Genomic DNA, 27,993 nt, shown 5'->3' with positions numbered 1-27,993 from the left:
TTTTAGTAAGAAACATTTTTTTATTTTAAATGATAGTACAAAAATTGTATATATAATATAGATCTGTATAGGTGTACATACACACAAATGCTCACACACACACACACACAAACTTGCTCATCAGAATCAAACCCTATTTAATTAAAATCCTAAATAAAAAAGAGAAGTATACTTAAGTTTTCTTAAAACATACTGTACATAAAGCTGTCAGACAACCTGAAAAACTGAAGATGTTTTGAGAAGAAGCTAGGCACCCCACCTACCCTTTCTCTGCTCCCCCCAACACAAATGGCCTTGGCAGAAGGACAGTACACAGGGCAAAGCCAGAGAAGGGAGCTGCTGCTATCATTACTGTTGATAGAGCAAGATGCCTGAAACCAACTAGGAAGCACAGGATATAGAGTATGACCTAGATTAATTCTCAGAAACAAACCACTTAAGAATAAACATAAAATATGTGGTAGGGAAGGAGGGGAACAGAAAGAGGAAAGACAAGGCCCATAGATTAGAAATGACCTATTAATTAAATTCTAGTGCCTGGGAAAGATTCAATGAGATAAGAACAATGGGGTCACAGATGCAGAAGTAGTTAGAGGGGAAAGGGGAGGAGAGAGACAGGGAATCACAATTTCCTGCCATTAACAAGCCAAATTGCTATGTAGTAGTCTGGAGTCTAGGGATATCACCCCACCTCCTAATCTTAAGAGAGGCTTAAAAAAAAAAAAAAAGGCAGCACCAGAGGTTTAAAGCTACTTAATTCGAATTCACATCCTTCTTGCTCCTGGTCTCTTGTTAAATATATTGGCATAGGAAACAGAGTACTAACTCAGGAGGGGAAAAGATCACATAAAGTGGAAATAGATAAGAGCCTAGAGCAGCACATAGGCGGTCTTAATATGTATTCCATTCTAAAGCTCCTTTTCTGGCCATACAGAGATGTCTATATAACAAGTAGAGAACAGGAGGCCATTCTCCAACAAATCTGGACAAAAACCGATTCCCACTCAATATTAAACTTCTGGGAATAGTTCACTATATGCCTCATGTCTTCTAGCTCTGGGGGTCCATAATGTTGTTTGTTAGGAAAGAGCCACAGAAGCTTTCTCAAAATGATCATTCCTTCAAAGGCTGAGATGTCTAAACTGGGAAGCAGATGTATAGAATGTCTGCTCCTTCTGCCATGGAACTTTATCTAGGGTTTCTTTCCTTTTCAGAGGTGTAAGAAATTATACAAATGCCAGCCAAAACAGCTACCATAGGAGCTGAAAGGAGGTTTGCTCTGTGGAAAGGCAGCTCCATCTCTACCCCTGACCCTGCTCTGAATCTTTCAGTTTATGTGATGTCATCACACTGTATGCTAAAGAAATCTCTGCAAAGCTAGGTACTAGCTCTCCCTAGGGCCTCACTCCTCAGGTTTCTCATTACTGCCTGTTGAGCATGCCTCTCAGAAAAAGGGCCAAAGTAATGCTTTTTCTTCCTCAGTGCCTTTACTCAATTGAAAGAAACCCTCTCTAATGTTTTTAATGAAATAAAAATATTTCCAGCTTTTACCAGGTACTTTAGAGTTGAACCTCAAATAAACAAAGAGAAAAGTGGGAAAATTCATATGTATTTATAAACGTACACAATATATACATGCAGCAAAGGGGTGTTAAAAATGCCCTGGTCACAAAACACTTAACTTCAACGGGAGAGCCCTCTGTTAAATTCATTTCTTTTACAGCAATATAAAGAAAGAAAGTCATTTTGCATGCCACAGATTTCTAATATTACTAAGCAGACACAAACATTTTAATAATGCAGTGCTAAGGCTGAAAAAGGGGGAGAAGCAAAGGCAAAAATTACGAAACACAGATCTGACAGAGAAAAAGAACATCTTTTAAGGTGCTGAGTTCAATATACAGAAAACCTAAAGCCAAGTTCTCCCATATTTCAATTAAGAGACCTCAACTCTGGCATTACAATTAAGGGATCCCACAGAGGTAATGATAGGAAGGGAATGTACATTTATACATTTGTAAGTAATTTCCCTGAAGCCAGGAACAAGAACAGAAATATTAAGATTTATTTCTTTCTCCTTTTTAGGGGAAAGCTTAAAACTAAAATGTAAATGTAGGGTCTAATATTCCTATATTAATACTGATATTATTAAAGCAGCTTTATTTTAAAGTAGGCAATCATCCTAGGCTTCAGGTTTCTCCTGCTCAAGTACCATCTCTGAACCATTTGTCTGTTTGATTCTCTGTAATCCAACCTTACCAATAAGCCAGTTGGAATCCCCAAACCCAGAAGATATAGCAACATTTTTCCAACTTCCATGGCTGATCCAGAAAAATACGCAAAATCATACAACGGTACTGCCATTCATGTCTTTAATATTTAATCTAACTACTTCAAGGGATCCTGACCTACCATTCTCTCTATGGCAATACAATTAGAGATCAAGTCCTATTTCCCTTCTCTGGGATGCTAAAAGGTCTATTCCAAGTAAATAAAAACAAATGCCCTTTTGCTACCCACCCCTTTCTAGACATTTCCCTTCTCTCTCTCCCTATCCCAACCCCCCCTTTAACTCCCTATCTCAGAGACCCCATCATCAAAAATGACTTGGGCTGTATTAGATATTTTACTGGGTGGGAATGATAGGCTCTTACAAAAAAAGAATAATAAGAAACTCTAAACAGTTCCCCCAAACAGTAGGGACTCTGTATGCTCAGAAGGGAGTGTTGGATGGAAACTCCCTGCCCTCAATCAGAAGCTACCTCAGAGAGTGAGGTGGTTGGGCCTGCATATTTTCTACACAGTTAACCTCCACTCCCTTAACAGGAAAGAATAAAAGAAGGAATTAAAGTCAATGTATGCACCAAGAACACACACAAAACACATCTAAAATAACACTTGGTCCCTCTATAGTTAAGCTAAAGCTTTGAAATGGCACACAATAGCAGCTTATTGTTAGCACCTGATTCACAAAGGGACTCAGAAAAAGGAAAAATATTGCAAACAGAAATAGGACGATTTGACAGCAGATACCACAATTTTACCCTCTCCCTTACCTAGGCTGCTCCACTGCATTTCTCCATCATCCCCAACAGTGCAGACTAATCTCTGATCATCTGGGAAGTGCTTAGTACTTGGTCCATGGAGAAAACCTAGCTACGGTGGCCCACAGCCAAGATTAATTTCAAAACTGGTATTTTTGGGCCTTCCTGGTGGCACAGTGGTTAAGAATCAGCCTGCCAACACAGGGGACATGGGTTCAAGCTCTGGTGCAGGAAGATCCCACATGCCGCGGAGCAACTAAGCCCGTGTGCCACAACTACTGAACCTGCGCTCTAGAGCCCGCGAGCCACAACTACTGAGCCCACGTGCTGCAACCACTGAAGCCTGCGCACCTAGAGCCCGTGCTCCACAACAAGGGAAGCCACCGCAATGAGAAGCCCGTGAGCCGCAACGAAGAGTAGCCCCCGCTCGCCTCAACTAGAGAAAGCCCGCGCACAGCAACAAAGACCCAACGCAGCCAAAATAAATAAATAAATAAATTCAAAAAAACAAACAAAAAAAAATGATATTTTTGTCTATAAACCTCTAATAGCCAATTCTGTTTGTTAAATTTGGTTTGGGGAGTTATGTTTTCAGTCTATTTTGAGCCCCAAATGATTCTGCACCTCTGGAAAACTGCAGCAAATTACTTCACTAATCAAGGTAAACAGAACCATGTTAACTGTCACATTTTATTCCAAATTAAAAATGTATGTTTTCCCCATGATTGATAATTAAGAAAACCATATTCTAAACAGTCATTCAAATGTTTACTTGGCACAGCTCCCTCTGGTTGCTTCTAATTTACAACAAAGCAAGCAAGCAAGCAAGTCCAGGATGATGACCTCTCCATAACCCCTCTCTCTCCATCCGTATTCCCTTTTTTTAAAAAAAAACTCCAAGAAATCCCAGCAATGAAACCCTTTCAAAAGTATATAGGCAAAGGGAGCAGGCACAGTGGGAGAGAAGACAGTAAGGTGACGAAGCATCTGGTCAGAATCTTTGGTTCCTTACATTACGGCACTGGTAGTTCTCACTCCCTCTGCCAGCACACACTGAGCACCTATAAGGCACAAAAGCTCTGCACAAGGCCCGACCTTAAGGAAATAGAGCGATTTACTCAACCCAAATAAGATGGAGAAAGCTATACAACGTCCTCAGCATTCATCTCTCCCCCTGTCTTTTCTTGCATATGAGAGGATACCACGTAAGTTCCACAGAAAGGCACACTTAGAAAACTCAACAAAGTTTTATAAAATTAAAAAGTTGATATTAAAGCTTGACATTACATAAATAAATGGTTGGAAGCAAGTTGTTCTGACAACAGGCTACCCTCCTGATTGCAATTTCATAAAATCCAGCCAGAGCAAAGTTGGTATCTCAGGATCAGATTGTTTCCTAACCCCACGAGCCTCTTTCTGGCCACTTTCCAGCATTGCAGAGGCACAGCCTGGAGGATTTTGGATTTATATACACTTCTCTCCTTTCCAGTTTTTAAAAATTCTATTTCAGTTTCTTAAACTGGCATCTGAGCTATGGACACACAATGGATGCAAATTTAGTCAGGCAATCACACATTTCTTTTCAGTGAAATTAACTCAGGATAGTGGGGAGTGCCTGCCCGCTCCTTCGGAAGTGGAATATATTTCTTTCTCTTCCCCAAAACTTGCGTCTAATCCCTCCTCCCAATTAGGTTTCTCCTCTAACAGGTACACATCATAAACCTAAGGCAAAGTTTCAGGTCACTTGATGGTACAACTATAATATTAAAGGCTCTGGGCGTGTCCATATTAGGGATATTATTTTAAAATCTTTTGATAGAAAGTCAGTTATTTAAAAAACAATCAATCTGCAACATCCAGCATTCTTTTACCTCTATGCTTCAAGCAATGATGTGAGCTGAGAAATTTGGTCCTTATTCTTTTGGTCCCTCAGAAGACTTGTTCCCTAAATTTGGCTTTGAATTTTCCAGTTGCATAGAGAGCCTTCCTGAGCCCAAACTCTGTACCCTGCTATAGTTTTCTTCTTTAGGACATTCTTAATTTTTATACAATGTTTGTCCTTTGTATTTTCTTTTAAAAAGAGGAAAAATATGGACACAGCACAAGCTGTGGCCCTTGCACATTAAGTTGAAACAGTTTCCATGGAAACTCCAGTATGAGGCTCTGTGGTCCCTACTGCTCCAGTCATTTCTGTCTCTCTCTCCTCCATCTCCCCCTCTGTAACTACTACAGCATCTACCTCAGCCACCTCTTCAACCATGGTGAAATCAACTCCATTGGGCTGTTGTCGGGCCATGGCCTCTAGCTTGAGGCGGTACTGTTCTGCCTCCTGCTCTTTCTTTAGGAGCTGGTGTCGGTATTCCTGGGCTCTTCGATTAGCCTCCTGGAGTTGCTGCTGAAGTAGCTCTCTTTCAGTGCCTTCCTGTAAAAGTAAACCACCACAGGTAAGAATTCCTGAGAGTAGACAAAAAAAGAAGGGTTTGGGCCTTGAAAGTTCTGGCTTTTGAATCTTTGCCTTCTCTCCTCTCCACCACTGCTAAAAACATTACCTTGCTTTCCTCCACACTGTTTGTCATCTCTTCTATCCTTGGTTTCTTAGTCAGTGGCAATTTCTCTGCTTCTTCTGCCTCTTCTTCAATGACAGTCTCCTCTGCAACCTGACCAGCAGGTACAGTTAGAACTATAAGCCAAAGGACACCAATTGGAGGTGATGAATACATAGTAAAACAAAGAGACTTTGCTTACTTTGAATCAGACAATAAACTAAAATATAGGGCTTCCCTGGTGGCGCAGTGGTTAAGAATCCACCTGCCGATGCAGGGGACACGGGCTCAAGCCCTGGTCTGGGAAGATCCCACATGCCACGGAGCAACTAAGCCTGTGCTCCACAACTACTGAGCCTGCGCTCTAGAGCCTGTGAGCCACAACTACTGAAGCCCATCCACCTAGAGCCCGTGCTCTGCAACAAGAGAAGCTACCGCAATGAGAAACCCATGCACCGCAATGAAGAGTAACCCCTGCTCACCGCAACTAGAGAAAGCCTGCACACAGCAACAAAGACCCAACGCAGCCAAAAAAAAAAAAAAAAAAAATCATCTAAACTAAAATATATTCTCTGATATCTCACTGTTCATATCTCTTTGGATTTTAGAATCAACAGGCAAGGCATGGTTTTACAGAGAGAAACCAAAAAGATTAGAGGCACTAAGAAGACCTCAGAAAGGAAGGGTGAAGATTTGCAGGTTTGGAAGCCATGCAGTTAAGACCCAACTCTGAGGCTTTTATATAGAAATGTCTGACTGTAGATCAGAAGCTGTGACCACTTAGCTTACAATTCTGCAGGAATAACTTATCTAAAGTAGGTCTGATATCTTAAATAAGAATTTTGAGAAACCTTTCATGAAAGCAGTTTGCCATTAGCTGTGTCTAATTTAACGATTTCTCTTATAGATAAGTGAGAAAAGGGTCAACACACATATGCACACAACACACATGATGCACTACACACCTATCCGAATGGCTAAAATTAAAAAAAAAAAGTGATACCACCAAACGCTGGCAAGAATGTGGGAAACTGGATTATTAATAAATTGCTGGTGGAAATGTAAAATGGTACAGTCACTATAGAAAATAGTTTGGCAGTGTTTTATAAAAGTAAACATGCATTTACCATATGACCCGGAAATTTTACTTTTGGAAATTTACCCCAAAATTGAAAACTTATGTTCCCATACAACCTGTACATGACTGATCATAACAGCTTTACTCAGATATAGCCAAAACCTGGAGACAGATTAAGTAGGTAAATGGTTAAACAAACTATGGTACATCCATACCATGGAATACTACTCAGCAATAAAAAGAAATGAACTATTGATACAAACATCAACTTGGATAGACCTTAAGGGAATTATGCTGAGAGAAAAAAGCCAATCTCAAAAGGCTATATATACTGTATGATTCCATTTATATAACATTCTTGAAATGACAAAAGTATAAAGATAGAGAACAGATGAGTTAGTTAGTGGTTGCCAGTGGTTAGGAATGAGGTGGGAAGGGAAGTGGCTATAACACAAGGGATACAGAGTAGCACAAGGAATCTCGGTGATGGAACTGTTTTGTACCTCAGCTTTGGTGGTGCTCATGCATTAAATTGCATAGAACACAAACTCACAAATGAATGCATATAAAACTGGAAAAAATCTCAATAAGGTTGGTGGATTGTACCAATGTCAATTTCCTGTCTGTAATATTGTACTAGAGTTATACAAAATGTTACCATTGGGAGAAACTGGGTGATAGGTATACGGGATCTTTCTGTATTACTTCTTACAACTATACATGAATGAATATATGATTATCTCAAAATAAAAAGTTAAAATTATACTTAGGTTTTAGGATGCATTACAATTTTTGTTTAAAGCAGATTTACCTAGTTATTTGGTTTGGTTGATTTTAAGATTAGCTTGTATTCCTTGAACACTCATCAACTGATAGCAGTAGAAAGCAGCTTGGATATCTGCTAAGTGGAAATGGAAATTCTGTCTGGGATTAAAAATTTCTTACAATTAATTCACAAAATTTCAGCTCTCCTTCTTTGGGCCTGGTTAAATGCATCTGTAAAAAGTAGTGTAGTGGACTTCCCTGGTGGCGCAGTGGTTAAGAATCCGCCTGCTAATGCAGTGGAGACGGGTTCAAGCCCTGGTCCAGGAAGATCCCACATGCCTCAGAGCAACTAAGCCTGTGCACCACAACTACTGAGCCTGCACTCTAGAGCCCATGAGCCACAACTACTGAGCCCGTGTGCCACAACTACTGAAGCCCATGCGCCTAGAGCCCTTGCTCTGGGCTCAATGAGAAACCCTGCACACTGCAACGAAAAGTAGCCCCCGCTCGCTGCAACTAGAGAAAGCCCGCATGCAGCAACAAAGACCCAACACAGCCAAAAATAAATAAGTAATTTTTAAAAAAAAAATTAAAAAAAAAGTAGTGTAGTTTATCTAGGCAAAACCTCTAATTTTATTTTTTCCTTAAAACAACTTCGTTCTCATTTATTTAACTCCATTACAAGCAGAGTCTCTCACTTACTCAATGAGCCCCCCCAAAACTTTAAATGATAATCATGTCCACAAAAATATCAGTGGTATATTTCCAAATAAAGCTCCAAGAACTTACGATACCAAAGCCTGAATTATAAAGGTTTAATTTCTACTCTTTCTTCCCATACTGCAAAGATCCATCAATTCAAATATTTTGAAAATTATAAAATCCCCATAATTATTTAGGCCAAGTCAAGATTTTGATGACACAAAAGGTAATTATACCAACCCCCCTTCTCCAGCATTTCTGAGGAATGAAGTTGTAATGATTAGTTTCTTTCTTTTTTCAAAAAAAATTTACTTATGTATTTTTTGAATAAGTAATACATTCACATGGTTCAAAGATTAAAAGCTATAAAAGCATATACATTGAAAAGCTTCCTATCCATCCCTAGCTACCCAGGTGCCCTGCCACAAGGGAGCCAATGTTATCAATGTTGTTTCTGAATGTTCTTCCAGAGATAGTCTAAGTCTATGAACATATTAGCAAATATACATATATTTCCCTTTTTAAAAAATACAAATGTAGCATACTCTACACACCCCTGCATCTTGCTCGTCACTTAATATATTTTGGAGATCAGACCATACTTGTATACAAGAATCTTCCTCATTGTTTTTTATAGCTGCATAGTATTCCATTGCATGGGTGGGGTGTTATCATAATTTATTTATCCAGTTCCTTAATGACTTCTACTTAGGTTCTTTTTAATCTCTGATGATTAAAAATAATGCTGTAATGAATAATTTAGTATATATGTCATTTCTGTGTGTGTGAATATAAATTCATAGAAAAATAACTTTTTAGCCAAAAGGTATATGCATCTTCAATACTGATATATATTGACAGTTTGCTCTTCAGAGGATGCAGTAATTTACACTCTCACCAGTGGTTTATAAGACTGCCTGTTTCCCCATACCCTTGACAATACAGTGTTTTAATGGTATCTTGCTGCAGTATTTATTTATATTTCTCTTGCATGAAAGAAGTAGGTTGAATGTATTTTCCTATTTTTAAGAACCATCAGTATTTTCTTTTCTGTGAACTACTAGTTGACATTATTTGCTCTTTTTTCCACCAGATTATTGGTTTTACTCACAGATTTTATATATATTAGGAGAATTAGCCTTTGCCAGCCTGGCTTCTGTTTCTTTTCCTTTTTCAGAGCTTCTTTGTCCCATCTGGCATCTGGCTTTCTCCCATTCCCACTACTTGCCTTAATGCCTCATTTTTTTTTTTTTTTTTGGCCATACCACGTGGCATGTGGGATCTTACTTAGTTCCCCAACCAGCGATTGAACCCGCGCCCCCTGCACTGTAAGTGCGGAGTCTTAACCACTGGACCGCCAGGGAAGTCCCCCCAATGCCTCATTTTTAGAGGTGTGTTGAGTGTCTAAAGTATCTTTTAATAAACAATTGTCTAAATGGTATAACTCACCTTGCTGTCCATCTTGCATAGTTACAATAAATGGCTGGCCAATGCCTCCAGTAGGGATTGCAGTTTGGATATTACCCAGAGGGACTCCATCGGTCACTATGGTGATGACCCTCTGGCCTCCACTCCCCACCACTTGCTGAATTGATGAGTCAACAGAATTTCCTTCTATGATTTCCTCTGAATTAGCTACAGATGACAAAAGGAAACATAACATTTCAGCTTTAAAAAAAAATAGGAGTATAGTAATTTCAGCCCCCTTAAAACTGATAATATCAGGGATAGAAAAACTTGAAAAAAAAAGTTAGATTCAACAGTTCACAAAAGCAAGCTCCTGTAAACAATGCTAAGTCAGAGGCGAAAAGAAAACAGGGAGGGCTTCCCCAGTGGCGCAGTGGTTAAGAATCCGCCTGCTAATGCAGGGGAGATGGGTTCAAGCCCGGGAAGATCCCACATGCTGCGGAGCAACTAAGCCTGTGCACCACAACTACTGAGCCTGCGTGCCACAACTACTGAAGCCTGCGAGCCTAGAGCCCGTACTCTGCAACAAGAAGCCACCGCGATGAGAAGCCTGTGCACTGCAATGAAAAGTAGCCCCCGCTCGCCACAACTAGAGAAAGCCCACACACAGCAATGATAGACCCAACACAGCCAAAAATAAAATAAATAAAAATAAATTAAAAAATTTTTTTAAAAAAGAAAGAAAACAGGGAATGCATTAGAACAGTATTTTCTAAAATGTCTTCAGGGACTTCCCTGGTGGTGCAGTGGTTAAGAATCCGCCTGCCAATGCAGGGAACACGGGTTCGAGCCCTGGTCCAGGAGGATCCCACATGCCACGGAGCAACTAAACCCATGTGTCACAACTACTGAAGCCCGCACGCCTAGAGCCCGTGCTCCGCAGCAAGAGAGGCCACCGCAGTGAGAAGCCCGTGCACCCCAACGAAGAGCAGCCCCCGCTCGCCACAACTAGAGAAAGCCCAGGCACAGCAACGAAGACTCAATGAAGCCAAAAATAAAAATAAATAAATAAATAAAATGTCTTCATTGACATGTTAGCTTTCACTAAAGATAGGTTCTACGTACAAATACATTTTCAAAATGCTCGTTTAAATATGCTTAAATTTTTGTGTTTGTTTATTTTGTAGGAAGTATCAGAGACCCTAATAGACTAATGAGCATTGTGACTCTCTAATATAAAATAAGATATGCTGAGTTTCCCAAACCTATTTTATCTTGGAACTCCTTTTTCAGAAAGCATCTTGAAAGTCTAAGTAACTTTAGAGAGCTTAGAAAAGTAACTATAAATTAGAGTAGATCTATTTCTATAAGAAATAAAGGCATTTAATAGTGAATTAACAAAATAATATGTCAAGAAGTCAAAACACTGAAGAAGTCTGATAGACAAAAATAGTAGATGGCTTCTCTCATCTGACACATCAACAATAACATTAACAGCAATGACACTACGTGCCAGGTACCTTTCTAAGAGCTTTACACGTATCATGTTGAATAAAGAATTCCAGTTTGGTTAGTCAGTATCCCCAATAACTATTAGGGGAAACAGCTCCTACCACTATGAAATTTCTATATCTAAAGAGTCACAAGTACAACTTTGTAATAAGTGGGGTAGGGACTATCCATATGAGACACATTCAGGCAGTTCAGTGGAAACAGAGCATTCACACCTCTTAGAAACAAAGAACAGTTAAATGTTATAGCTGAAAGGACCCTGACAGGTAATCTAATCCAACCATCATGTCAGAGATGAGGAGACTGAGACCTGGAGAACTTAAATGATTTAACCAACATCAAAGAACAAATCAAAAGAATAACAAGCACAAGTTTAATACATTGCTTTTTCCTCTGCCATGCTGTTCACTCATACATATCTGAGTAGAGATCTTTATGATTGTTGCCAGTTGGAAAAATAGGATTGGAGGAATGTTCTCAGCATCCGAATGTCAACAGCAGAAAGAAATCAACAATCTGCTTTCATTTATGATGGAGCAGACTGCCAGAGGTTTCCAGAAAGATTCCTAAATGACTATTTAGCCTTACCTATGACTATTTGTCCCCTACCTATATGAAGCCTTAAGTCTTTTCCCTGTGGGTCACTAGCTCTGGCTAAGTGACCTGAAACCTTTCTGTTTTAAAATAAGAAGGGCACTATACAGAATGTATCTTCACAAATCCACTGGAAATGCCAAAATAACATCTCCAGTGAAAATAAAAGCAAGCCAACCTGAGGTACAAAGAATATAAAAATGAGCGAGGTAGCAGTCCCATGTATTTTGATGCTTTAATACAAGATATTTAGGCTGCTATTTTGAATCATTCTATGATAGCATCAGACAAAACATAACATAGAGTATTTCCAAAACTCTGCTAATATAAGACTAAACATTTCAATCTGATGCAACTGGAGTCAGGGTAAACAAACTTGAAGCTGCAAAACTACAAAGGAATAACTTAGTCATTCTCTGATATTATTCAGCTGACTGATTATATCACTTAGCGATTTTTCTTTCTGATGCTCAATGACTCTACATCCCTTTATCCTAGCTGTCTCTAACCATAATTCTTTAACATTTCATGCAAATTAAATCTGCTGGAGATTCAAAAGCAAAAGAAGAAATGGTGATTCACCCAGCAGATATCCCTTACCTACCTGTGGCTCTGTGTGAGTTGCAGAGGGGGGCTGATGCCTCAGCAAGAGCTGCAAGGGTGGCCAGCACTGAGGTGGTAGAATTTGAGAAGTGTACAGTTGAGGAGGCATGGGGGTCACCTATTTCGGTAAAAAAGGCAAATGAGGTCCAGCAGAGAGAATAAATGGAGATGAACTAAAAATGGCTTATTAAATCAAAACCTCAGCTTTTCACTCTAATGTGCTTAATCTTGCTCTCTAATACAAACTTACAAAAACCAATTATCATGGTGTTAAAACTCTTTTAAGGTTTAAAGTCTTCCCTTTAAAGTGGATTAAGGTAATATGCTTGGTATAGGGCCACACTACATTCCCTTCATTTGATCATTCTCTTGGCATTGCCAATGCTGAGCATCAGTAGCTAACAGACCAGGAGTGCCACCCACTCCCTAGGCTGGCTATGCAGAGCTCTCCTTGGCAGCAGGCAGTAAGCGTACAAAGCATGCCTCACCCCAAACTAAGCAGTGGTGAGGGAATAGGCCCCTCCTGGGCTTTACTCAACCATGCTACTTCTATTCATCAGCTAGAGAGGTGAGAAGACTAGGACTGACCTCAAGTGCAAAAACATTAAAAACCTGAAGTTTCACATATTGAATGTCAAAGGCTAAACAATTACCTACTTTACTTACTTTAGTTATGTCATGATGTGCTTTTAAAAAGCAATTTGTTCATAACCTTTTTCTCTTGTATCTGTGTGATATCCTTACAGCTAAGTTCCAAGAGAGAAGTGTATTAGATCTGGCAGTAGGCACTCCTAACTTTATGAACTGAAAGTATTACTCAACAGTTTTGCATAAATCAAATTTTTATAACATAAATTTCATTTCCCTAAGTCTTTCACTATAATTTCAGAGATACTTATTGTACCAGTTGTGAATTAATTGCTTCTTGGCTGCAAATCCACTCTTCTTTGCCATATCTTGTGATACTGAAGCTGGACCCCATAAATATTTCTTGTCATCTGGCATGAGATTAAGTTTTGTCATACAGAAGTAGCGGCTGCTCCCCATACTGGCTATTCCTGTTTTCTTTAGAGTTCTCCTCTGCTCATGGTAGTTACTCCATTGTTACTAACAAGTGTTTATAAATTAAGTTTATAAGCTTATAAATTATATACTTATATATATATATATTTTATTATATATGTATAATAAAATAGATATATTTATTTTATATGTATAATAAAATTACGTATAATAAAACTACACCATATGTAGCTTTGTCTCCTGACTGAAATGTGACTGATACACTTATTTTCTTCTTAAATGTGCTCTTTTTTTTTTCTTAATTTCATTTATTTTATTTTTGGCTGCATTGGGTCTTCACTGCTGCATGCAGGCTTTCTCTAGTTGTGGCAAGTGGGGGTTACGCTTTGTTGCGGTGCGCAGGCTTCTCAATGTGGTGGCTTATCTTGATGCGGAGCGTGGGCTCTAGGTGTGCAGGCTCAGTAGTTGTGGCTCATGGGCTTAGGTGCTCGGCGGCATGTGGGATCTTCCTGGATCAGGGCTTGAACCCATGTCCCCTGCATTGGCAGGCGGATACCTAACCACTGCGCCACCAGGGAAGCCCTAAATGTACTCTTAAGTTCTTCTACTACTATGCTTAAAAAAAGTCAATTATCTGTAAAGTACTTAAAAAAAACTTAAAGTCCTTTTCTGATATGATTAATCTAGTTAGTTTAACTGGTTTATAAATTTAAATTTCAGAAGATTTTTCCATAAAAAGGTGGATTACTTGTATAATACACATAGCTGCAAACTATCTTAATCAAAGCTTTTGGATGATGACTGTGGGAGTGAAGATAAGGGTAGAGATAGTAATGATATCCTTATTTTAATTTCTCATAAAATACTCAGGGAACCAAATGGTCTGAATAGAACACAGTGCTTGACCTCTAGAAAGGAGCCTGTGTCTATCTAATGACTTCAGTAAGAGCAAGATTCAGCTATAGCCTATACTCTAATTTTCCTGCTTAGTTCATGTTTTTCTTATCACTCAGACTATCGTACCAAGTGCTGACATAAAACTCAGAGATGAAACAAACAAGGAACAAGCAATTTTCAGATATATGCCTCATGGAGGTTGGAATATATGTGACAATAAGTCACTAACAATAAAAAAAAAAGGCTGTTATTATTTTACCACAGTTAAAACACACACATACACACACAGACACACACACAAGCAAGGCTGTTATAATTAAAGTTCTAGGACAGGGCTTCCTTGGTGGCACAGTGGTTAAGAATCCGCCTGCCAATGCAGGGGACACGGGTTCAAGCCGTAGTCTGGGAAGATCCCACATGCCGCGGAGCAACTAAGCCCGTGCGCCACAACTACTGAGCCTGCGCTCTAGAGGCCTCGAGCCACAACTACTGAAGCCCGCGCCTAGAGCCCGTGCTCCGCAACAAGAGAAGCCACTGCAATGAGAAGCCCGCGCACCGCAACCAAGAGTAGCCCCCGCTCGCCACAACTAGAGAAAGCCTGCGCACAGCAACAAAGACACAATGCAGCCAAAAATAAAAATAAATAAATTTATTAAAAAAAAAAAAAAGTTCTAGGACAAACATCAGGTAGGCCACCAAGCTAAAGGAGAATACCTGGGTAGAACTGCTTCATGAGAAAGGCATTATATACTTCTTAGCATATAATGATTCCAACCTAAGGGTGCTCTCCCTTTGATTCAAACATAATGACTCACCCAACTTCCCCTCAATAGCAAAATGAAGAACTTATGTGAAAAATTACGTTTAGTATTCTGACATATACAGTTGAAACTGAAGAGATGATGCAAATTACCTCTTTAGACTTACCCCAGGGAGTTCTAGGAAAATAAAGTACTTTATTGTTAAATAATGTTAATTCCTTCATTCTCTTTCATATAAGACCCCCACATCAAATAAAGTGAAATGTGCACGATTGCTGTTGTTTTTGGAAGGGAAATGGCATTGTTAGTGACAACTTTTTACCTATTCAGAATGAGGCTTATATAAATAAATAAGCTCTTCAGACCAGGATTTAGGGTAGTGTGCTATGGTCGGCTAGGCAACCTCAGCAAACTAGATCCAGAAAAATTAAGTAACTTGCCCAGGGTTATGCAGCTAGTAAATGTCAGAGCCCAGATTAGAACCTAATTATTAGATTCCAAAGCCTGTACTCTTTATGAACCAACATAAGGCAATTTATATTTGACTTTGGAGTGCATCTTATGATTCTACAGAAACAGGAAATTCATCTTCATAACTTTGTTTTGCTCTGATTAATGTTTAAATTAGTCTGCCTTCCCAAATCACTGCAGTTTGATGGTGGCACTGATGACTGATATCTTTAATCACAAATGGAAAATTGAAAGCAAACTTTATAATCTGGATTTTGGTATCAAAAATATCCACCAAGGACTTCCCTGGCGGTCCAGTGGTTAAGACTCCAGGCTTCCAGTGCAGGGGGCATGGGTTCAATCCCTGGTCGGGGAACTAAGATCCCACATGGTGTGGGGCGCAGTAAAAAAAAAATCCACCAAAATGATAATCCTAGGATACTTTCAGTTAATTCTTTTTTTCTTTTTTTTAAGGTCTTTTCAGTTAATTCTTTTTTTTTTTTTTTTTTTTTTTAAGTATACAATTCCCTATCCTCTCTCAGGTGGTTTGTTTCAAGGAAATTTCTATATCCTACTCCAGACCTGATACGTTGGACCTTCAGGGAATAGACTCTAGGAATCTGTATTTTTATTTATTTATTTATTTACTTATGGCTGTGTTGGGTCTTCGTTTCTGTGCGAGGGCTTTCTCTAGTTGCGGCAAGTGGGGGGCCACTCTTCATCGCGGTGCGCGGGCCTCTCATTATCGCGGCCTCTCTTGTTGCGGAGCACAGGCTCCAGACGCGCAGGCTCAGTAGTTATGGCTCACGGGCCTAGTTGCTCCGTGGCATGTGGGATCTTCCCAGACCAGGGCTCAAACCCGTGTCCCCTGCATTGGCAGGCAGACTCTCAACCACTGCACCACCAGGGAAGCCCCAGTTAATTCTTAAAAATATTACTGGATGATGGGAAACAAGAGGCCTTCCCCGCCATTCAGGAAAAGAAAATCCTTTAACCCAGGTCAATAACACAACCTGAATTTGGCTTATAACTTTTCTCCTTTCTTTTATCTGCACTGATTAAACATCAGATAGGCCAATCCCCTAAAGGGGAATAGCTAGGTAGAAATGCTTCATGAGTAAGATGACACTGGAGAGATCAGCTCTAATTATGTGACGGTTTAGCAATTTCAATTTGCCGTTGTCAACATACAGAAGAGAGACGGAAGAGTAGGTTTGCCAAAAGCAACACGACAAGCATGATATAGGTCCATGGGAATCAAGGCTAAGAATCTCTATCCTGAATGTCTTCAACTTTGCTTATCATTCCAGATAAGAATCTGGAGAATTTCAGTAGTTAGACTAAAGACTTAACTCTAGTTCTTTTTATTCAATACGTGTTTGTGAACATATAACTTTATTGGCTTCTAAAAACTTTTGGATTAAAAAAGCACTTGTTCTAATCAGTGTGGCCTGAACCACAACAAATCCAAATGGCTGTGAATATTCTGATTACAGGGATTTTAAACAACAGTTGATAGTTTATAAAATGAAGGTCACTACTGCCCCCTTGTGGGCATGATGGACTCAACCTTCACTGAGAAGTTATACTTCCACTTAACATTAGCTATTATCGAAGCCCTACTATAAAATGGGTACTGAAATACAAAATCTCAGTCTCACAACAACCTCATAAAGTAGATTATTATATACCAATTTTATATATGAGTACAGAAGGCTTAGAGAAGTAATTTTTCCAAGGTCAAGCATCTTAGTCAAGTAATAAATCAGTATTTGAAAGCAGTTCTGAATGCAAAATTCTAGGTATAATGTGTATATGTTCTTTCTATTTTACAATGCCTCTCAATAATAATACCTCATTCAAGATCTTCCTTTGATATTTTACAAACTTAACTATGAATACAGTTGCATATTTTCAAATGAAAGTCAGAAACAGAAACCAAGAGTCAGCAGGAAAATTTATTTAAATGAGGACACAAGTTCCTTCATTGTAAAACAAGTATTTGTAAGGAGATGTTGAAAATAAACTCAATTTGCTCCTTTTTATTTTTATTTTTTAAAAATTTTTATTAGAGTATAGTTGATTTATAATGTTGTATTAGTTTCTGCTGTACAGCAAAGTGGATTTGCTCCTTTTTAGATAGATATTTTTGTTAAAAACATACAAGTCTCAAAAGATCAACACCAAGTGCTTTTCTTTGCTATTTTGTTGTTATATATGTTCTCAAGAACAAATCAAGACTCTTACACTTTAGTCAAATAATCACATGTACCTCTTTTATATCAGCATTCCAACAACCATTTATGTTTATTCTGCTTTGTTACTGCCTTAGACTATAAATATTTAACTATTTTCCTTAGCAGTACCATATTAAAGCACCCATATATTTTCATTTTGGGGTCAGACATAACGCTTCAACAGATTAATCTGTAGAATATTTTACTTTTAACACAGCAAACACTTATGTACAATCCCAATGTATGATTTTCCCTTCCCCTAGAAAGAATAAGTGCATTAGCTTTTAAATCTATTATAAATCTTCCATTTGGGGAATACTTTAATAAAGGAGTGGGTATCAGACAGGGTACCTATTCATCTCATAAGAAAACCTGTAGTTCTGTTCATTTAAGTCTAAAATAAATGTCACATTATCAGAACATTACCTGAGGTTGTTTTGGTGCTGGCTGAAGAAACAAGGCTTGCGAGGTTGACAACTTCTCCTGACGTGAAGATGAATGGGGTACCCATAGTCACAGGGTTGGCTCTCTCAGGATTAGCATTCACCTGATTCTGCATTGCTTCCTATAAAACAATGCAAGATATTTCAAAGTCAGAACACTTACTAACCAGCCTTAGTTATACAGTTACTGAACAGCCCCCCCACAATGCTCTGTCAAGCAGAACTAGTTCCGGCGCACAATGTCCCAGGGACCTCACAGTTCTCATTAAGACGACTGTTTTTTCTCAGACCAGGGCAACAGAGATGTTAGATTGCTTTCCCAAGCTTATCTCTACTTTAGAAAAAAAAAAAGGCGTTATTATTTGCAAAAACTTCTAGACAATTCACTTAATCTCTCTGGATATTGGTTTTTAATTTGAAAAATAAAGGGGGTGACCTAAAAAGTAATTTCCAGCACTAATATTCTATGATCAATTATGTACAACACAATGTGCTAGCTGGAGATCCCTGCAGAGAATCTACAGAGAACAATATTCTCCAGAGTTTTGTCCAACTACTTATTCCATTCTGCCATTGAAGAAATCCCTAAGAGAACATATAACAAGCAAATAAATGAGTGCCGGATTTTAAAGTCTAGTTCCATATGCTGCACTTCTGCTTCTAGAGATATCTGCACAATTTCGGTATAAAGATGCTTATCTTTATTTTATTTTTTTACTTTCATAAGCAGTTTTCTACAAACATGATCACTACTAAAAAAAAGTCGAATTATAAAAGGGCTCTAAACAAGGAATTGAAAGTTGAAGAGAATAACCAGTCTATAGGGAACCATATGTCAGAAAAAACCAACCAACCAACCACTGATAATACAGTAGAAATGGCTATTTTTTTACATATAATTATCCCCTTGCTAAGAGCTTCAATTGAAACAGATTATCCATTCTCTGATTACTGTAAAATTCCTTCTTGAATCTGCCCCTCTACCCTCCATTATCACTTCCTTAATTCAAGCCTTCATTGGCTCTTGCCTGGCCTAATGAAGGTCTTCAGCATTAAGTGTCTTCTCTCTCAAGTCTGTACCACACTCCAAACAATCATCATTTTAAAAAATCTTATCATATCAATTCTCTACTTAAAAGCTTCTATTGGCTCCCCCTTGCCCACAAAATAGTCCATACTCTTTTGCATACCATCTAACAACCCTATGTTCAGAACTCAGCCTCTCAAGCCTTAGCTCCTGCCACTCCCAAACTCTGCTTCTCTTGCCCAATCTCTGGTCACAGAACTACTTACTCTTTCCTGAATATTCCATGTCCTTTCCCACCTCTGTGTCTTTGATTTGCTTCTTCTAGCCTAGAATATCATTTTCTCACATCTCTGCCTACTACTCCTTCAAAACTCAGTTCAGAGTCTACATATACTTTAATCCTTGCCTTAAGCATTATCAATACTCCCTCCTGTAACACTTACTAGGTATCTGTTTACCACCATAGTATTGTAATGCTTTATATCTTGTCTTTACCTTCATCATACTGTAAACACTCCAAGGACAGGGCTATGTCCTATTAATCTTTGTATCTCTCATCCTGTTATTTCCTGATATACCAGTGCTGGCTTAGGAAATCAATGGATGATATCATCACAGCTGATTTTTAATTCTGAGATGGCTTCCTTATGACTCAATATGCTTTAGAGCTATGTACTACCTCACAAGAGCTGATGTATATTCACAAAATATAAAGAGGATTTTAATATTATCCCAAGTCAAGTTTAATTAGAAAGGGAAATTTTCATGGAGAAAAAACATTCTAAAGCCAAATAAAACTCATTTTTGTACTGGCCACAACATTGTTCTTCAATCACCATGAATAATTCAGGGCTTTATAGAATATTATTATTATTTTTAAAGATACTAATGACACTGAGTCACAAGATTGAGACATAGTGGAAGTACTACTTTGATAAGATAGAGAAAATTCAGTTTTGATTCAGTTCCTACAAAAAAATCCTTAACTTCAACTGAAGTATACTGTGGTGTATAAAAAGAACAGGACCTGAAGGATGACCAGAATCTCAGCATTGTTTTTCTCCAGGGCTATGTCAAAGGCAGATTTATCAAACTTGCTGAAAGCATGGACATCAGCTCCATATTTGATAAGTAGCTCTACAACATCTCGATGGTGGTGCTCTGTGGCCCAGTGCAAAGCTGTCATCTTCAGCATGTCCTTGGCATTCACATCTGCACCATTCTGTCACAGAAAAGTAATTTTTTTCAAAGAGACACTGGCTACAGTAGCACAGGTGCAATATCCCATCACCATATACAGAGGATTTCCATAGAGATTACACATATTCAAATTTAGAAATGCTTAATAAATATCAAAGGGAAAAACATGTCTCCTGAATTCAAATTCTCCTGAATGCTGATAGACACAATGCCTTAAATGAAAGGACCTTTTAAGGACATAATTGGAAATTATAACAGATTGGAGAGGAAGGGGAAAAGAACAGATTTTTGTTGCATTTATTAACAGAGAGCTGAGTGCCTGAAAAAATAGGCATAAGACCAGAGAACACCTGCAGAAGAAAAATGAAGAAAGATCAATAAAGTCTGTTTAGCCTTTAAAAAATTAGAAAATAAAATCCTCATAGCCATGATGACTCTTGAAAGAGATGCAATTCAATGCTATAAACTGTCCTAAACTTAATCTTTCCCAACCTAGTTTCCTACCACCTGTTTAAGTAAAAAAACAGGGAGGTATTTGTCTTTTTTACAATATAGACCCCTCACTCTTCTTGCTTTACCCTAACAAGTAGTTCCACGATGTGTGCATGTCCATCAGCTGCAGCCATGTGCAAGGGAGTCCTGTCCACTTTGGTCCGGGCATCCCTGCTAACGCCTGCTCGAAGGAGCACTTCTGCTGTGGAATAATGACCATACTGGGCTGCAAGGTGGAGGGGTGATGTTCCAAGCTGTGGGAAAATAATACTCATTTAATATCAACTGTGAGCAGAGTCCTAAATCATTACTGGAGGGATACAAATGAACAACAGGTGACGCTTAGGTTCCTGTCCTTGGAGAGAGGATCTGGCTGGACAGATAAGCTGAAGAAATTATTTCATTAAAATTAATACACTAATGGACAACTAAATATACAACCAATTAAAGAAGCGCTAAGTATAATGGATTTAAGTCAGGTGGACTTACCAGGTAAAATTCCATAAAGGGTATGATTTTTAAATAGGGCTTAGAAGAAGGTTAAAAAAAATGGATAGAAAAGAGCATTCTGAGTCAGGGATAAAGGAAAGGGATAGGCAAGTTCAAAACAATTCTAGGAAAAGGGCAGAGACTAGAAAGTTACATGTGAAATTTAGGGTACAAATTTAATTGGTTGAAATAGAAGTTTGTTACCACAGTAAAGCAAAGCAAAAAGACTGATAAGATGAAGTGCCTCCTACCCACACCCGCAGAAAAAAATAGCAATTGTGTGTCAATAGTAATAAGCAAGTCTGTATCATCTCAAAGTAAGTCTTGTTACTAATCACAGTTATCTATCAGCATCCATTTTGGCCAGAGATGTATTCCTTTCTCGTGTTATGCTCTCTATTTTAAAACCTATTTCGTTTATTCTTTGCTTTTCATATATTCACTCTCTTTACCTGATTGGATTTAATTCACATTGCTCTTTTCAGGTCTATTTATAGAAATGCTAATCTCATGGGTTTCCTTTCTTCCTTTTTGTGAAGTTCTAAGAAACTGCTGGCCTCTAAAGTTATGAATTAATCACCCCAGAATAGAGGACAGTGCTTATCCAATTGTTAAAATTAGGCAATGCTTACAAAATCTATGAATGCTAAGCAAGCCCATGTTATAACCTGGACCTGGATCTTCTGACACTCTGCTCTCCAAGTTGACTGTCTGAACTCATGAAATTACACCTTCCTCTTTAATGTTTTTTAACAGTGGTAAAGGAAACAAAATGGCTAGACTATTCCTTATTAATGAGGACATTCTAGAGAAAAGGAAACAAGGAGTTTCATTAGTTTAGAAATGCACTCAGTATACTGATTTTGTTCAATTTCTAGCTAATTACAGCCTATAACCCAAGTACACTCCAGGCAGAAGTAAACCTTTAGAAAATACTCTAAAAAAACATTATAGAAAATCACAAGTATATAGTATCTTACAATTACCACCCATATATCCACAGGAGATTCTTTCAATTTGGAAAACTAAAAGAAAAGGAAAACCACATATTCAGATGAGGCAAAGAAAATGAAATGCTTGTAAGGAGACTGAGGCAGAAAGAGAATGAAGAAAAATCAATACAGACTTTTTAGCCTTTAAGAAAAAGGTTGGTTACAGCGCACGCTGGGAATAATTAAGAGAGCTTACCCAGTCTGTGGTGAATGGGGCACCATTTGCCATCAATGTTCTCACTTCATCATCTTGGCCTTTTCTTGCTGCTTCTAGCAACCTCTTCCCCAAGTCCACCAAAGACATCTTTATGCATAGGAACACAAATTTTTGGGAAGCTGTCACTCAAACACAAGGAAAGCTGCCTGTAAAATGTTTTTAGAAGACCTCTTGTATGTATGTTTTTAGCAGACCTCTTGTATATATGTAAGATATTCTCAAGCAGACTATCTGATAAGGCACTTCTTTTCTACTTCATCTAACACAAACAGTCAGATATTTGGGAAGTTTCAGGCCCTAAACCATAGTTCCCTCACTTTCAATCTCCAGAAAAATACTTTGGAAATATGTGAAACACATTACTGCCTTTCTAGCTTAAGGAATCAATAAAACAGCATTTCACCCCTTTGAAACAACCCTGGGTAGAAATAGTATGTTACAACAAAAAATGAATAGATAAACCAAGGATATTGAAACTCAGGTACATGGCAGACACTTTTTCAAAAATGAACAGAGACGTCACTGCACCTGTTGGAGGTGTCTCAGCAACACCTAGAGTTTTTTTTAAACAAAGTCATCAGCTTGGCCAGATTACATACTTTGTTTAAAAGTATAGTTATATATAAAAAAAAAAGTATAGTTATGTCTAAAATCATTACAGTTTTTCACTTAATAATGTGGGCATTATTAAATCTTTGTGAAAGCTCCTGGTAAAAAAAGCATCTCAGTAGGAGAGATTTTTTACTCCCTGTAAAAGGCATATAGCCAACTCTCAGTTATTTAGGGTAAAAGAAAAAACAAAACTGTTGCTAAACACATGAAATCAAAGGTAATGGTGGAGATTAAGTCTGAAGAGCATGCAAAATGGTCATTTAAATGGATGGTTACTGGGACTTCCCTGATGGCGCAGTGGTTAAGAATCCCCCTGCCAATGCAGGGGACATGGGTTTGATCCCTGGTCCAGGAAGGTCCCACATGCCGCGGAGCAACTAAGCCCGTGTGCCACAACTACTGAGCCTGCGCTCTAGAGCCCATGAGCCACAACTACCGAAGCCCGTGCGCCTAGAGCCCGTGCTCCGTAACAAGAGAAGCCACGGCAATGAGAAGCCCGCCCACTGCAACAAAGACTAGCCCCTGCTCGCCGCAAATAGAGAAAGCCCTCGGGCAGCAACGAAGACCCGCTGCAGCGCCCCCCCCCCCCCGCCCCAAAATGATAGTTACTGTAAATTAGAAACTGGCCTGGGTATAAAGGATACCCAGGATAGTGAGAAGTTCCTATATGCAATGTAGAATTGTCTGAATGGTATATAATCACCACTCACTACAAATCTTCCAACCAACGAGGAAACGGCTATTCTTGATAAATTTAATTTTTATTATCTGTTTCCTTTCATCTTGTACTGCTTTGTCCATATTGTAAAAAGTAATTTCTCATTAAAAAAATGAACAAAGAGAGTCTGCCATTTCAAGGAAGACAATCGGCAGTATTTACTGCCAATTATCAATTATAATTTCAGCTTCCATGCAAAAAACAGAATTTTGGAAATATCCACCACCATGAGTTGATAGCTTACTACAAACTTTTCTCATAAAAGTAGTGGTGATACTAATGAATGTGATTTTTTATATTGTATAAAATGCATCCACATTTGGAGGATGGGAATTATTTGGTGAACCAATATTTTTCAAATGACCAATGCATGTTACAAAATCATGCTCAGGTAAAAAGATTCATTCAAAGTGAAAGCAGATCAATGGGTTTTAAGGTAATCAAGTATAAAACATTCATTGACATGGTTTCAGATTCCTCACTGCAACTAACTTTTAAGAAATTGCCACTTGTTGAGTTTTTGTGTAACATCAAAGAATATCCACAATTACCTGAACAAGCTATTAAAATACTCCTCCTTTCTCCAAGTACATATTGCAAAAGACTGAATGTAGAATAGATATGAAAATAAGAAATACATATGAAAATTATTAAGCCAGAAGTTAAAGAGATTTGCAAAAATATAAAACAATGCCATTCTTTTTTTTTTGGCCGTGCTTGTGGGATCTTAGTTCCCCCCGGCCAGGGATTGGACCCAGACAGTGAAAGCGCCAAGTCCTAACCACTGGACTGCCAGGTAATTCCCAAACAATGTCATTCTTCTCACTATTTCTTTAGCTTGGAAGTTATTTACTTTCATAAAATTTTGTTATTTATGTTAACATGTAATGGATTTATTATTGTATCTTAATTAACATTTAACAATTAATTTCTAAACAGTAAACAGTAATAGATACAGCAGATTGGAGTCCTTAATAATTTTTAAGAATATTAAAACATGAAAACCAAAAATTTTGAGAATCATCTAGCCACTATGTGATTTAGATTTATTTTATTTAATATGCCAATCTATATCATAGAACATTGTGCTCAAACATGGGTATCCAGGAGACCACCAGGGGAGTTTATTCAAAATGAATATATAGTCCAGGCCCTGTGACTGGACTGGAGCAGAGGATGAATTTTAACAGTGTGAAAGTCTATAACCTGGTCTAAGTTTTTACGACTTAAGAAAATGTTACAGAAAAAATGATAGCATACCCTTCTTACAGAAAACTTATATTTGCATTCCTCCATGGTTATCTTTCTTTTAAAATATCAAACCTGCCTTTCAATTTAGTTATTACTATTTATTTATTTATGGCTGTGTTGGGTCTTCGTTGCTGTACGCAGGCTTTCTCTAGTTGCGGCGAGCGGGGGCTACTCTTCCTTGCGGTGCTCCGGCTTCTCACTGCAGTGGCTTCTCTTGTTGTGGAGCACGGGCTCTAGGCACGCGGGCTCAGTAGTTGTGGCTCCTGGGCTCTAGAGTACAGGTTCAGTGGTTGTGGCGCACGGGCTTAGTTGCTCCGCGGCATGTGGGATCTTCCCGGACCAGGGCTCGAACTCGTATCCCGTGCACCGGCAGGTGGATTCTTAACCACTGCTCCACCAGGGAAGTCCCTACTAACAGTTTTCGTGTTTGGCTGCACCCATGCCCGCCGTTGTGGAAGCGCAGTCTTAACCACTGGACTGCCAGGGAAGTCCCAACTAATAGTTTAAAACAAGAACAAACATTGTTAATCAACTATACTCCAATATAAAATAAAAAGTTAAAAAAAAACAAAAAACAAAAAATAAACTGACAGAAACAGTGAAAAAAAAAAAGAACAAAATTTTAGGTGGTTCATTAGCAGAAATGACTCTCACATTTTCTCAAATTATACTATATATAAAAAGTATATCACCAAGACCTAAACACCTCTACTGGGAATTCCCTGTCGGTCCAGTGGTTAGGACTTGGCGCTTTCACTGCCGGGGCCAGGGTTCAATCCCTGGTTGGGGAACTAAGATCCCACCAGCGCACAAGGCGTGGCCAAAAAAAAAAAAGGAAAGTCATAGAATGTCCTTTTCCCGAGATGTTTTCAAAAGAGAGATGAGAGAGGAAAGTCCTCCTGGGAAGGGGGAGTAGAATAAGATGATGTCAGCTGGCTCAAGGAAATCTGTGAGAATAGGAGAAAGCTAACGGGAAGGAGAAATGGAAGCGAAGAATCCATGATCTGACGACTTTTTTTTTTCCTTTTTCTATTGCACACGTCCCCACTGGGCCGCCAGCTGTATAAACAACTGTGCAAGAACTGGAGGCGGGGCCCTTACTGCTCTTGCTCAGTTTACTGAGCTCACTAATAATCTTTAGGCTATCACTGGGGTCAGAGAATTAGGGTCTCCGTTTTCTCCTCTATCACAACTCATCCCGTGCCTCACAGCGATGTTCTGTCTTTCTGGAAGAAGGGGCAGGGAGCCACGGTCTCAGCCTAGGGGGCAGCCCCCGGTACGGGCTCCGCGCTGCCCCCTAGTGGTCACCTCTGTGGCCTTGGTTTCCCTCGGTCCAGCTCCCCAGCCCCAGGTCTTACACCACCCCGTTCTTCACCTCCTCCCAGTCCCCTCCCCTTCCTCCCGGCAGCATCCCCTTCCTCTCCTTCCCCCAGACGCCCCCGCTCTGGTGAAGGGGCACCGCTCAGTCTGCACCCAGAAGTCAGGGGCTGGGCTGGGAAGCGGTGCAAATTTTCAAGGCAGTCTCCCTCCCAGCCGTGACACCCCCCGATTCCACGCATCTCTTCTTCCCCCTCACCTCCTCGTCCGGGACGCTGCCGGCTGTGTTTTCACCGAGCCCGCCAGTTTGGTCCTGTTTCCTTCTCTAGTTAAGACTCCCTGTCACTGACGGTTACTTTTTGACCTTTTCACATATGCATATTTTGGGGGCCTTTAACCCCCCCCCTCGCGGAGAAATGGAGGCAGCAAAATGGCGGACCCGGAAGTGCAGACTCGGAGAATATAATTTCTGGCGGAGGAATCTATGAAGAGAAAACGATTAGAAAACCCACATTTGCATTCAGAAAGAAGGGTGGTGTACCCCAGAGGCTCATTTTCTATGCTCGGAAGGGCTTTGAGATAAAATAGTGTGTATCCGAGACATTTTAGACAGGACTATTTAGCGAGGCGGAGGATTATCGATTACGTGTCTTATAGTTCCGGCAGGGGACGGACCCGATGGTTTGTTTTGGCGCCAAGAACCCCGCAAACCGCTGAGAAATCGGATTCTGCGTCGGTCCTGCTCTCTTGGCTGTTTTTAGGGGGCCACCCTTAGGGTTGATGAGAAAACCCTATTTCTCTGTCTCAACCTCGGGTGAAGATGTTTGGGACATTGCTGGCTTTGCGCCATGAATTGAGCTCTGGTGCCGGACGGCCACATTTCCAGATACAGCCTTAATATAAGGAGCCCAGAGCCAAGCTGTCAGCGCGAATATTGAAACAACGGCGTCATTTCTTTGTGGGGGGCCTGGAAGAGGATGGAGCATGAGTTTGCAAATCCATTTGGGTACTTTATTTACCAAACAGTTGATTCCCATCTCCACCCACCGTTCTCCTTGAACTAAAGGACAGCGAGAAGTCGGGAAGGAAGACCTTCAAAAATAAGTAAAAATAGAGGACATATCACTGCTCCACTCTTTATTCGATTTTGGCTTTTGTCGTTGATGGTGGGCCTTTCAAAGTCTACGGGGAAGATTTACATGATTCCTCCTCTGGATTTCTTTTTTTGTAATTTATTTTATTGAAGTATAGTTGATTTACGATGTTGTGTTAATTTCTGCTGTACAGCAAAGTGATTCAATTGTACATATATATTTTTTATATTCTTTTCTATTCTGGTTTATCACAGGATATTGAATATAGTTCCCTGTGCTATACAGTGGGACCTTGTTGTTTATCCATTCTATATATAGTAGTTTGCATCTGCTAATCCCAAACTACTAATCCACCCCTTTTCTGAATTTCTCTAGATCCTGTTCATGTACTTTAAAGGACTTACGGCATACTGCCCAAATTGGTATTTGCAGCTTCCCTTTTTGAGGGTCAAAATCATTGTCTCATTCTTGTTTACAACCTCTCTGTTGTCCGACTCTGTCTCATATAGTAGGCACCCATAAACT

At 39.3% G+C, this 27,993-nt stretch overlaps 1 protein-coding gene across 6 annotated transcripts; it reads right to left on the bottom strand.

Annotated features, from left to right (window-relative positions):
* Positions 1-27,992, bottom strand: GABPB2 (GA binding protein transcription factor subunit beta 2). Of its 6 annotated transcripts, XM_068540740.1 has the most exons (10): positions 26,634-27,988; positions 25,067-25,552; positions 22,456-22,563; positions 20,865-21,032; positions 20,114-20,308; positions 18,043-18,181; positions 12,250-12,366; positions 9,582-9,767; positions 5,594-5,724; positions 1-5,466 (listed from the first exon to the last, which is right to left on the bottom strand). In XM_068540740.1, exons 2-10 carry the CDS (start codon positions 25,100-25,102, stop codon positions 5,167-5,169), a joined length of 1,380 nt encoding a protein of 459 aa, XP_068396841.1. In that variant the 5' UTR covers positions 25,103-25,552; positions 26,634-27,988; the 3' UTR covers positions 1-5,166. The 6 variants fall into 6 exon arrangements, with proteins under 6 accessions (XP_068396841.1, XP_068396845.1, XP_068396844.1 ...); XM_068540744.1 differs by lacking the exon at positions 20,865-21,032 and having other exon boundaries at positions 26,634-27,990; XM_068540743.1 differs by lacking the exon at positions 12,250-12,366 and having other exon boundaries at positions 26,634-27,989.
* Position 27,993: the final 1 nt, after the last annotated feature.

Source organism: Eschrichtius robustus, chromosome 3 (assembly GCF_028021215.1).
Source record: "Eschrichtius robustus isolate mEscRob2 chromosome 3, mEscRob2.pri, whole genome shotgun sequence".
NCBI classification, from domain to species: domain Eukaryota; kingdom Metazoa; phylum Chordata; class Mammalia; order Artiodactyla; family Eschrichtiidae; genus Eschrichtius; species Eschrichtius robustus.
This window is presented reverse-complemented; position numbering and strand designations above follow the sequence as displayed.

What these genes read in the sequence shown, in the direction of transcription:
- GABPB2 (XM_068540740.1), bottom strand. Translation starts at nt 25,102, where the DNA reads ATGGAGGAATGCAAATATAAGTTTTCTGTAAGAAGG. An exon ending in CCCCATTCACCACAGACTGG is followed by an intron (nt 21,033 to 22,455) that starts GTAAGCTCTCTT and finishes ATTTTCCCACAG; the next exon opens with CTTGGAACATCACCCCTCCA. An exon ending in TATGCAAGATGGACAGCAAG is followed by an intron (nt 5,725 to 9,581) that starts GTGAGTTATACC and finishes TTTGGCTTATAG; the next exon opens with TTCTAACTGTACCTGCTGGT.